General features: G+C 50.4%; 1 protein-coding gene and 1 long non-coding RNA gene across 3 annotated transcripts in view; both read right to left on the bottom strand.

Moving 5' to 3' along the window:
• Nucleotides 1-1006: 1006 nt before the first annotated feature.
• LOC132541769 (uncharacterized) lies at nt 1007-3461 on the bottom strand. Of its 2 annotated transcripts, none has more exons than XR_009552864.1 (3): nt 3238-3461; nt 1589-1824; nt 1007-1195 (listed from the first exon to the last, which is right to left on the bottom strand). It is a non-coding gene; the product is annotated as an uncharacterized LOC132541769 (long non-coding RNA). The 2 variants fall into 2 exon arrangements; XR_009552863.1 differs by having other exon boundaries at nt 1589-1716.
• A 2921-nt stretch (nt 3462-6382) lies between these two features.
• LTF (lactotransferrin) overlaps nt 6383-11331 on the bottom strand; it is a 36484-nt gene continuing 31535 nt past the window's right edge. The window contains exons 15-16 of the mRNA XM_060204854.1: nt 8758-8947; nt 6383-6609 (exon numbers count right to left, since the gene is read on the bottom strand). Of these exons, the coding sequence (XP_060060837.1) occupies nt 6575-6609; nt 8758-8947 (225 nt within the window). The 3' untranslated portion in view covers nt 6383-6574. The remainder of the gene's footprint in view (nt 6610-8757; nt 8948-11331) is intronic.

The raw sequence follows: 11331 nt of genomic DNA, 5'->3' as shown, positions 1-11331 counted from the left end.
GATCGACTTCTGCCTGAGAATGAGATCATCCCATATTCATCTTTCTGTTTCTGACTTATTTCACTTAACATGAATTTTTCAAGGTCCATCCAAGATTGGCTGAAAATGGTGAAGTCACCATTTTTTACAGCTGAGTAGTATTCCATTGTGTATATATACCACAACTTGCTCAGCCACTCATCTGATGTTGGACACCTAGGTTGCTTCCAGGTTTTGGCTATTACAAATTGTGCTGCTAAGAGCATATGTGTACACAGATCTTTCTGGATGGGTGTGCTGGGTTCCTTAGGATATATCCCCAGGAGAGGAATTGCAGGGTTGTTGGGTAGTATGCCAGCTCCCCCTGCTTAAAGCTTCTGTCTCTAATCCTGCTTAACTAAGCACTGGCATGCCTGCAGGGCATTGGTTTGATCTCATCTAGAGCTGCAGTCTATTTACATAACCACTGTTAACTAAGCACCACCCTCCCTCCAGGGCATTGGTGGTTCAGTGGTAGAATTCTCGCCTGCTCCGCCCCCTCTCCTTGTCACACCCTGATTTTCACCAATCTCTTTTTTCGCTCCACCCTCTCTACATCACACCCTGTTTACACCCTACTTGGCTAGTATATATACAAGCTGCTTTTCTGAGTAAAAACACTTGGAAATTGCTTTCCAGCTCCAAGAGTTCCAGAGTGTATCTCCTGCGAAGTTAGTGCGGCACGAGTTCCTGATCCCTCTCCCACGCAGCAGCCTAGATCTGCTCCAGTTGAGTTCTCTGCAACCCAGAGAGCACTTGCTCAGGAAAAAGAACCCTCAGGCTATCCCGGCACAGGATCACAGGGTAGGTCCACTTCTAGCCTTATGAGAGTTCTCCAGACTCTTTTCCACAGAGGTTGGACCAATTGACATTCCCACCAGCAGTGTAGGAGGGTTCCTTTGACCCCACACAAGCTCTCCAGCATTTGCTGCTGTTATCTTTTCTGATGTGTGACATCTCACAGGAGTGAAGTGATATCTATTTGTCTCTATTTGCATTTCTCTGACAATCAGAGACTTAGAGCATTTTTTCATGTGTTTCTCTGCCTTTTGCATCTCTTCTGTGGTGAACATTCTGTCCATGTTGGAGGTATGGTTTTTGGCCCCATTTCTTTGATTCTTTGTAGTCAAAGTATCCCAAACAGATTCTAGAGTGCTCATTCTTTCAGACCAGGGGGCTAGAACAGAAACAGAGGCCCATAAAGGATGTTTTATTTTGAGCCTGAGGGCAAAGATCTAACAAGGAGGTCAGGTTAAATTCCTCAGTCCTCCACCAGAACTAAAAAGACAGACAGGAATCTTTCCCAGGGACCAAGCTCAGGGGCAGAGGGGATTTCAGAGAGAAAGGCAGAGGCCATGGCCATGGAATGTGGGAAAGGAAAGACGAGGTCCTGGGGAGCTACGGAGGGGCAGAGGGAAAGGGGGAACAGAAAGGGAGAAAAGTGACATGGGGACAGTGCACAACGCATGGCACTAGACGAGCTTTCCTTGAAGTCTACAAGGAACTTGGGGCTTGAGGAAGTAAATACAGGGACACACCCCACCTCATCCCCAACAGAGACCATAGTCACTTCACTGTCAGTGCTCAGGGACTAAGGGGTCGCCGTTTGGAGATTTGGCCTCCATGGGAAGGGCATTGAGTGACAGGAGACGAACAGCAGCTGGATGGGATGGGATTCTGCAAACACCTTTTCAACATCTGCAGCAATTCAGAAGCACGACTGTCTTGAGACGGTTCACCCTGGACTCGTATGTTGAATCCGAGACACACAGGATCTCAGCCCTTTCAGATAGATGCTTCCCTGGGCTAGGGCAAGATTCACACAGAAGCTAAAGAAATGCCATGCCCTCTCTTCTTTCTCCAGCCACCCCTACCAAGAAATCCCCACATCCCTTCACCTGTGGGGTAATGTTCTCCTTTGAAAGGCAAATAATATGCCCACATGTATCCCACAGAAGGGCTTGGGATTGGCCTCAGAATCCCCACCGATTACAGGGGCCTGGCTGTCCCCTCCCCTCCTCTGCCTCCACAGCCCACCTGTCCCCAGGGATTGATTGGCCTCTGTCACCCTTCCACCTGCAGGCTCTGCTGTCTTCCATCCTGTGCTTCCCCTGTGTGTACACATTGTCCTGGTTTCTTTGTCCCCCAAGAAAGGGACCTGAAAAACAATACAGTTCAGGGGTTCTTATTTTCTCAGATAGTCAGTGGAAAAACTCCCCATGGGAATCAGGTGGTGGTGCACCCCACTGAGCACACGCCTTATGCATGAGGACCCAGGTTCAAGGCCCAGATCCTCACCTGCAGGGGAGAAGCTTCACAAGTGGTGAAGCAGGGCTTCAGGCCTCTCTCTCTCTCTCTTTCTCCCTCCCCCTCCTCTTTCAATTTCTCTTGGTCCTGTCAAATTAAAAAGAATTTTTTTAAATCCCCCAAGGCTTTGAAAGCTACTCTCTGCCCTCACCCAGCTTTCCAGTCCTATTCTCGACTCTGACCCCATCTTCCCAGACAATACTTTTAGTCCTCCTGCATCTTAGCTCCAGGCTCAGGGAAAATTACTCAAGTCATGGTCCCCTCGGAACATACCTAAAATAGACTTCCTACCTTCTTCCCACATGAAGACAACTAGTTTCACCTGCTCTATTCCTGTCTTTGGGTTTCTGTTTATGAAGCAATTTGTTCTGCTTTATTTCTTACCACCTTCCAACCACCAAGTTGCAAATGCTACTATGACACCATCCTAACTTCCATCAGCAGACAGCCTCACCAAAGTGTCCTGGAACTTCACCTCCTCAGAGCCCTGCCCCACTAGGGAAAGATCGAAGCAGGCTGGTGGTGTGGATCCACCTGCCAATGTCCAGCAATGACAGCAGCCAAAACTCCACCTTCTGCGCTCCATAAAGAATTTTGGTCCTTAGTCCCAGAGGGATAAAGAATAGGAAAGCCTCCAATGGAGGGGGTGGGACACAGAACTCTGATGGTGGGAACTGTGTGGAATTGTACCCCTGTGATCTTACAATCTTGTTCATAATTATTAAATAACTAAAAAAAAAAATTAAAGCAAAAAAAATTCCCCAAGTCCTGGCCACATTTTCCCTTAGAGCCTGGGATCTTCTCCAAGCCTGTTACTCTGCTCCAAACATCTCCCCACCTGCACTGCACCCCGAGTCTCCCATTCATTTCACAGAGCAAGTCACCTCTATCTATCTGACTCCAATCTCTCACCTCTAGAGCAGAGATGTCGCTTTTCTCCAACCAAGTGGCTTCACAAGACAGGCGCTGTCTGACACACAGGCCTCCACCCACAGGTCACCTCCCCACCTCCAGCCTAAAATCCAGGTGCCAAGCTAGTTTCTCAGGCAGGAGAGAGACGACCATGGACTCATGGCTGAGCTGGGAACGCAGTTCAATCTTTATTGATGAGGAATGCAGTGCAAGCTAGCTATCTCTAATCACAATCCTGTCATATATATATATATATATATATATATATCTCCTGAGGTGGAAGTGTCAGGTCAGAAGAGGAAGTACATAGGATAGGGGGTGGGGAGAAGGAAAAAGAGCCCAAACCAGTGGGGATTAAACCAGTGCGGGCAAACCAATGATTATGTAAATAGACCACAAGCACTGCAACAGAAGGGGTCTTAGAAGCAGAAATCTAGAAGCAGACCAACATCCAGGCATGAGTTCGGCGATTTTCTTTTTTTAGACCACTACCTGAAGCTTCTTTATTTTAATTTTTACTAGTTATTTAATAGTGATTAACAAGATTTTAAGATAACAGGGCTACAATTTCCACCACCAGAGTCCTGTGTCCCATCTCCTCCACTGGAGGCTTCCCTATTCTTTATTACTGTTATTATTATTATTTATTTATTTATAAAAAGGAAACATTGACAAAAAACATAGGACAAGAGGGGTACAACTCCACACAATTCCCACCACCAGAACTCCATATCCCATCCCCCTCTCCTGATAGCTTTCCTATTCTTTATCCCTCTGGGAGCATGGACCCAGGGTCATTGTGGGGATGCAGAAGGTGGAAGGTCTGGCTTCTGTCATTGCTTCCCCGCTGAACATGAGCGTTGACTGGTGGATCCATATTCCCAGCCTGTCTCTTTCCCTAGTGGAGTAGTGGTCTGGGGAAGCGGAGCTCCAGGACACATTGGTGGGGTTGTCTATCCAGGGAAGTCTGGTCGGCATCATGGTAGCATGTGGAACCTGGTGGCTGAAAATAGAGTTAATATACAAAGCCAAACAAATTGTTGACCAATCATGGACCTAAAGGCTGGAGTAGTGCACATGAAGAACTGGGGGTCCTCCATGTTGTAGATAGCTAGTAGGCATATTTTAGCTATATCCCAGTCATTTTCTTTATCTTTTGTGCTCAGCGAGTGACCCTCTGCTGTGAGCCACGGTGCCCGCAGCCCAGAGGGCTGTCGCTAGACCTCTCGGCCTCCGGGTCAGAAACAGAAAGGAAGCGCGTGCTCTTGTGAGATGCCGCAGCTCTTCTTCTTGGGCCACAGATTCCACTGACTCTCGTTGGTGCCCCGGCCACCTGACTCACCTTGGCTTACGAAACAAACGCAGCACATGGCCTCTCACAAGCAGGAGCCTTAAGACTTACTGTGTGGGGAGTCGGGCGGCAGCGCAGCGGGTTAAGCACACGTGGCACAAAGCGCAAGGACCAGCGTAAGGATCCCAGTTCGAGCCCCCGGCTCCCCACTTGCAGGGGAGTCACTTCACAGGCGGTGAAGCAGGTCTGCAGGTGTCTGTCTTTCTCTCCCCCTCTCTGTCTTCCCCTCCTCTCTCCATTTCTCTCTGTCCTATCCAACAATGACAACACCAGCAACAATATAACAATAAAACAACAAGGGCAACAAAAGGGAATAAATAAATAATTTTTTTTAATTTTTTTTAAAAGTCTGTGTGGAGGCTGGGCTGGGGAGACCATATCATGGTTCTGCAAAAGAATTTCATGCCTGAGGCTCCTAGGTCCCAGGTTAAATCCCCAGCACCACCAGAAACTAGAGTCGTGTTGTGCTTTGGTCTTTCTCTCTGTTTCTCTCATTAAAATAAAATAAAATATTTTAAAAGAGTTATTGTGGGGTCAGGTGGTAGTTCACCTGGTTAAGCGCTCATATTACAATGCACAAGGACCCAGGTTCAAACCCCCAGACCCCACCTGCAGGGGAAAGCTTTCCAAGTGGCAAAGCAGAGTTGCAGATATCTGTCTTTCCTCCACTGGAGGGTCAGGATTCCAGCCATGGCAGGTCTGGAGCACCAGGAGGAGCCCAGGACCCGGCAGGGCAGCTCCGCAGACCCCCTGCATCCAGGGTTCAAGAAGACTTTGGAGTCCTGTTCCAGACCCATGAGGGTGAGGATGAGGATGAGGATGAGGATGAGGTCATGGTCATCTCACAGTGAGGGGAGAGAAAGAGGAAGCGCCATCCACCCACCCACCCCACTTACTGGAGAGAGTGAAGCTGTCAGTCTCTGAAGAGTGTGGCTGAGAAAATAAGTTACAAAAAAAAAAAAAAAAAAAACCACCCTCGTAAGCAAAGGTTAACCAGAGGTTGAGGACCACTGAGCTGAGGGGGAGGAGTATTTCACATTTCCCTTCAATGTCTATATTTGTACATTTGCTATACTTGTGCTATTTATTTTAATAACAAACACAGTTCTTTTGATAACCAGTTTCTTTCATGAATTCTTTATCCCTATGGGAAACAGTGGTCAGTCTATCCTGAGAGTCCAGGGAACCATGAGACAGGCATCCTAACCACAACAGCAAGAAAGAGGAAGAGAGGGATCTGGGAAATTTGGGAAGAAGAGTCTAGGTATTTATTGCAGCATAAAATTCTATGGGGAGAAAATAAGAACTCCTTACAGAAATATGTAATAGGCTGGGGGAATGGATTGACTTGCCAATGTCCATGTCCAGCAGAGAAGTAGTTACAGAAGCCAGAACTTCCACCTTCTGCTCCCCATAAAGGATTTTGGTCCAGACTCCCGGAGGGGGAGAAATGATAGCGGAAGATGACCAGAGGGCTCTGAACCCCAACTCCATCAGGAATCAGAGAGAGAAGAGGATAAAGGAGAGACGTTTGGATGTAGTAATAGGTGTACGTATAACTTGGTAAGGAAGAGAAGATGGTACCTTTAAAAAAAAAGGGGGAGGCCAAACCTATACACTTACAGACAGATAGTTGTAGAAATTATAGTTAACCCATGTCTGCAACCTTAGGAGAACTGATGTAGCTTCCAATGGATGGAGATGGGGGTCCTGAACTCTGTTGTGGGAATGGTGTGGAATTGTACCCCTGTTATCTTGTGCTTTTGTAAATCAATGTTAAATCACCAGTAAAAAAGAGAGAGAGAATGTGTTGTAATCAACATTGCTTCTCATTTTATTTTTTGTTTTAAATGATGGCAGGAAATTTCAGAAACAGTGAGACAAGCTTCAGCCCAGGAAGGAGAAGGTCCCAGCACATCCTTAGATGAACGTTTGGAGCACTAAAATCTGAAGCGTCTTCCAGGGAGATGGGGAGTCTTCTGGGGTTCAGCTACTGAGGAACTCACAAGCTTCCAGAAGCCCTGTGGGACAAAAAAGGAGGTCAAGCCACTGGCTTCTCTTTTTGTTTAATGAATAAATAACTCATGGGGGCTGGGTGGTGGCACGCCTGGTTGACTGCACATGTTACAGAGCTCAAGGACCTAGGTTCGAGGCCCCAGCCCCCACCTGCAGGGGGAAAGTATCATGAGTGGTGAAGCAGGGCTGCAGGTGTCTTTCTTTATCTCTCTATCTCCCCTACCCTCTCAAGTTCTGGCTGCCTCTATCCAATAAATAAAGATAATTTTAAAAATTTTTAAAAAGAACTCCTGGTGTGGGAGTTCTCCTGGTCTGGGAGTGGATAAAACACTGGATTCTCAAGCTTGAGGTATTACGTTCAATCCCCAGCAGCACATGTACCAGAGTGATCAATCCTTCTCTCCTCCTCTTTCATTAATAAATAAACAATAAAATAAATTTTAAAATAATAACAACTCAGGGAGCCTTCTAAGACAAGATTGTCCCCTTCTACCATCGCCACAGTTTGCTGTATGTTCCCTGCTGCCACGCCCAGCCCTACCCCCACCCTACCAGCCACAGGGTCCACGCGGCAACCCCAGACCTCCCAAACTGGGACACACACTCGACTTCACACGGATGGCTCTCAGGCACCTACTGGGACATGCACGTGTGACAAATGGCACTAACTTCACACAAACTGGTTTGCAAAGGGGCTCCTCTGCCCAGTCTCTCAGCCATTCACAAATACTGGGGCGGGAGTGATGCTGCTTGGCTCTGCACAGAGGGCTAGGCAGTGAGCTTGGACAGGTGGCCCCTGCCCTGCCAAGTGCACAGTCTATGTGGCCATGAGCTAGCTGCACACAAGAAGAACACTATAGCTGAGGCCCTGAGAGGCACCAGCTGCAACTCAGTTCTCTGAGGCACGACCATGGCATGACTGGCATGTGAGTTAGGGTCAGCTTTGCTGGGAGGGTTGCTGGGCTTTATTTGGCCCTACCCCTTGCCCCTCCCCACCAAATGCCAACAGGAGCCCGTCAGCAGATATGGCCGAGAGTCACTGAAAAGCAGAACTGCCCTTGGTTGAGACTGACCGGGAAGGAAGTTCTTGGTCCCAGCCCCATTCCTAGACTGCACCCCTGTGACCTATGCCTCCACCCACTGGGAGAGGGGCCAGGGCAGGGGCTCTAGGCAGCCCCAGTCACAGGGAGGTTGAGCAATGAGGCCCCGGAATCAATCTCTAGAGCCTTGCAACACACCAGTGTCTGCTGGGTGGTTTTAATGATGAAATGATCAGGGCCGGCGGTGGTGCACCTGGTTGAGAGCACACATTACAGTGCACTAGGACCAGGGTTCGAGCCCCCGCTCCCCACTTGCAGGGGGAAAGCTTCACAAGTGGTGAAGCAGGGCTACAGATGTCCCTCTGTCTCTCTCTCTCCCTACCTCCCCCTCCCCTCTCAATTTTATTTTGTCTCTATCTAATAACTAAAATAAAGTAAAATGATGAAATGATTGTTAATGAATTTTTCTGGCTAAGAGATTTTTATTCTCTATAGATGGTTTTTGAGAGTCAAGTGCCTTAGCCACTGTGCCACCTCCCAGACCACACTACACATGGTTTTTAAGGCAAATATTTAGAAGCTAGAATGTGTTATTTCTCAGTGCAGTGCATAAGCCCATGCGTGGGCCTCTGTGTGTGCAGGTACATGGATGTGTGTAGAGATGCCAGCGTTTGTTTTTACTGAATCCAATGGTCAGTTCCTGAGACTTCACGGCCGTCAATATTGACATTAAGATTCAGAATGTCACCGCTGTTTGACTTTCTGATCCTGTCCCCTCAACCATGTGACGGGATTCCCTGGTGGGACGAGATATTGATTGCCTTAGCATTCATAGGTTTGTTTTTAATTATTTGCTTATTTTATGAGAAAGACAGTGGGAGGGTGAAAGAGCGAGACCAGAGCACTGCTCAGCTCTGACTCGTGGTGGTGCTGGAGACTGAACCTGGGACCTCAGAGCCTCGGGTATGAGCCTTTCACAGAACCACGACACTGTCTGCCCGGCCCTGCCTTAGCACTTGTAGGCTGTCTTCACCCTGAGAGTTCGTGTTGGCCCTCCATTCTCAGCTGTCACTCCTGCTGCCTTCCCAGGGGTGTGACCTCTGTCCCACTCACCTGAATAAGAGCATTTCTTGATGTTAGAGATAGCCTTGATGTACTCTGCTCCCAAAAATTTGTCATATGTTTTCTTGTTCTGGAGTTTGGCCAGACATATAGTGTTGTCATTGAACAGAAGATTCTTGGTTTCAGACTTGAACAAGCAAAATTTGCCGGGGCAATCGGTTCCACCTTTTCCAAACTGAGCCTGCATCGAAGAGTCAGGGACAGAGGGGGTGTTGGTGCGTTGGATGTCCTAATCGCTTCTCCCATCTGAGATCAAGCCAGGGAAGAACACGGAACATGGGGCAAGAGGAGCTGGGTGCCAGCTGCTTGCACTGAGTCTCCCCCAACCCCCCACCCCAGCACCCACCTGAAGCCTCCCCCCTGCAGGCATTCCTATTTGCTCGCAGGGCCTTGAACCCAGATGCTCTATAGGAGAGCCAGCTCCCCACCCTGTGTGAGGGGAAAGCACACAGCATGGCGGCTCAGAAATGATTGGCTCAGTCAGTTCAGCTAGTACCCACTTCTCAAACCAATCCAACCAGAAAGGGAGAAGGGGGAGAGGGGAGGGGAGGGGAGGAGGAGGGGGGAGGAGAGGGGAGGAAGAAGGGAGGAGAGGGGAGGGAAGGGGAGGAGGAGGGAAAGGAAGGAGGAGAGGGGAAGGGAGGAGGATAGAGGAGGAGGAGTGGAGGAGAGAGGAGGGGAGGAGGAGGAGAGGGAAGAGAAGGAGAAGGGGAGGGGAGGGGAGGGGAGAGGAGGGGAGTGGAGGGGAGTGGAGAGGAGATGAGGGGAGGGGAGAGGAGGGGAGTGGAGGGGAGTGGAGAGGAGATGAGGGGAGGGGAGAGGAGGGGAGTGGAGGGGAGTGGAGAGGAGATGAGGGGAGGGGAGAGGAGGGGAGTGGAGAGGAGGGGAGTGGAGAGGAGATGAGGGGAGGGGAGAGGAGGGGAGTGGAGGGGAGGGGAGTGGAGAGGAGATGAGGGGAGGGGAGAGGAGGGGAGTGGAGAGGAGATGAGGGGAGGGAGAGGAGGGGAGGGGAGTGGAGAGGAGATGAGGGGAGTGGAGAGGAGATGAGGGGAGGGGAGAGGAGGGGAGTGGAGTGGAGGGGAGTGGAGAGGAGATGAGGGGAGGGGAGAGGAGGGGAGTGGAGGGGAGGGGAGTGGAGAGGAGATGAGGGGAGGGGAGAGGAGGGGAGTGGAGAGGAGATGAGGGGAGGGAGAGGAGGGGAGGGGAGTGGAGAGGAGATGAGGGGAGTGGAGAGGAGATGAGGGGAGGGGAGAGGAGGGGAGTGGAGAGGAGGGGAGTGGAGAGGAGATGAGGGGAGGGGAGAGGAGGGGAGTGGAGGGGAGGGGAGTGGAGAGGAGATGAGGGGAGGGGAGGGGAGTGGAGAGGAGATGAGGGGAGGGGAGGGGAGGGGAGGGGAGGGGAGGGGAGGGGAGGCGGACTGGACTTTTTCTCTTTGTGATGAGAACTTTAGGGACCTCACGCCTGGCACAGCGGAGCTGGCCGCAGCCAGCACACCGCCTCAGGACGTGGCCCCAAAGCTGGCCTCCTGTCAGGCCATCGCCTTGGGCAAGTCACTGGGCCCCAAGCCAGAGCTCCTCCTCCAGGGTTCTCACCGGGGTTTGCTGAGAACCTCGGCACTGGCGGCTCTCTTAGCAGCACAGGGGAGTGTGCCATGGTGAGACCCATGAATGCCCACCCACTATTCTCATTCCATGGTCACCATCTTTAAATCCCACCTAGAGACACGATGTTTGCCGTTAATTTTTGTTTTTCAAAGCTAGGGCCTCATGCATGAGGTCAGCGCTCCTGAAGGACTTTTTCATTCAGAGAAAGAGAGACAAAGAGCTTTCCCTGGTGCTAAGGCTCCTCCTATATGGTGCCAGGGCTACACTGCGAACTATCTTTTCACAATGTTTGAATGCAAAACAAGAAAGTCAGGGGCTGGGCAGCAGTACACCCACTTAAGCACACATAATATTATGTATAAGGGCCCGTGCAAGGATCCGGGTTCTAGTCCCCGGCTCCCCACCTGCAGGGGGTCACTTCACAAGTGGTGTCTCTCTGTCTCTCTCCCTCTCTATCTCCCCCTCCTTTCTCAATTTCTCTGTCCTATCCAATAAAAAAGTAGGAAAAAATGGCCACCAGGAGCAGTAGATTGATAGTGACGGCAGCAAGCCCAGAGATAACCCTGGAGGTGAGAGAGAGAGAGGGGGGGGGGGGGAGAGACTTGATCCAAGAGGGGATCCCAGGATTCCCTTCTAAGCACCCAACATAGCCTCATGTCTAGAACAGCTCTGGCTCTCTTATTTGCAGAGATTTGAAGGCAGGGGCCTTGCTCAGAGCCCAGCTCAGCTTCATGGCGGGGGGGTGGTGCTGAGCTGACCCCCGTGTTTGCCTGAAGAGCAGAGGCAGTGACAGTGGCCAAGCTCTGTACTGAGCACACGTCCAGGGCCCGAGAGCAGAAGGCAGTTCAGCACCACAGACTCTGTGCTGGAAACACTCCATCCACCTCAAGACGCCAGGCAGCCCCAAGGCATGAAGCCGACACTGTCCCCACAGGCCCCAACAGGGGAACTGGAGAGGGAG

This window comes from Erinaceus europaeus, chromosome 12 (assembly GCF_950295315.1).
Source record: "Erinaceus europaeus chromosome 12, mEriEur2.1, whole genome shotgun sequence".
Classification (NCBI taxonomy): Eukaryota; Metazoa; Chordata; class Mammalia; order Eulipotyphla; family Erinaceidae; genus Erinaceus; species Erinaceus europaeus.
The sequence above is the reverse complement of the archived record's forward strand: the minus strand, read 5'-3'. Positions and strand labels throughout refer to the sequence as shown.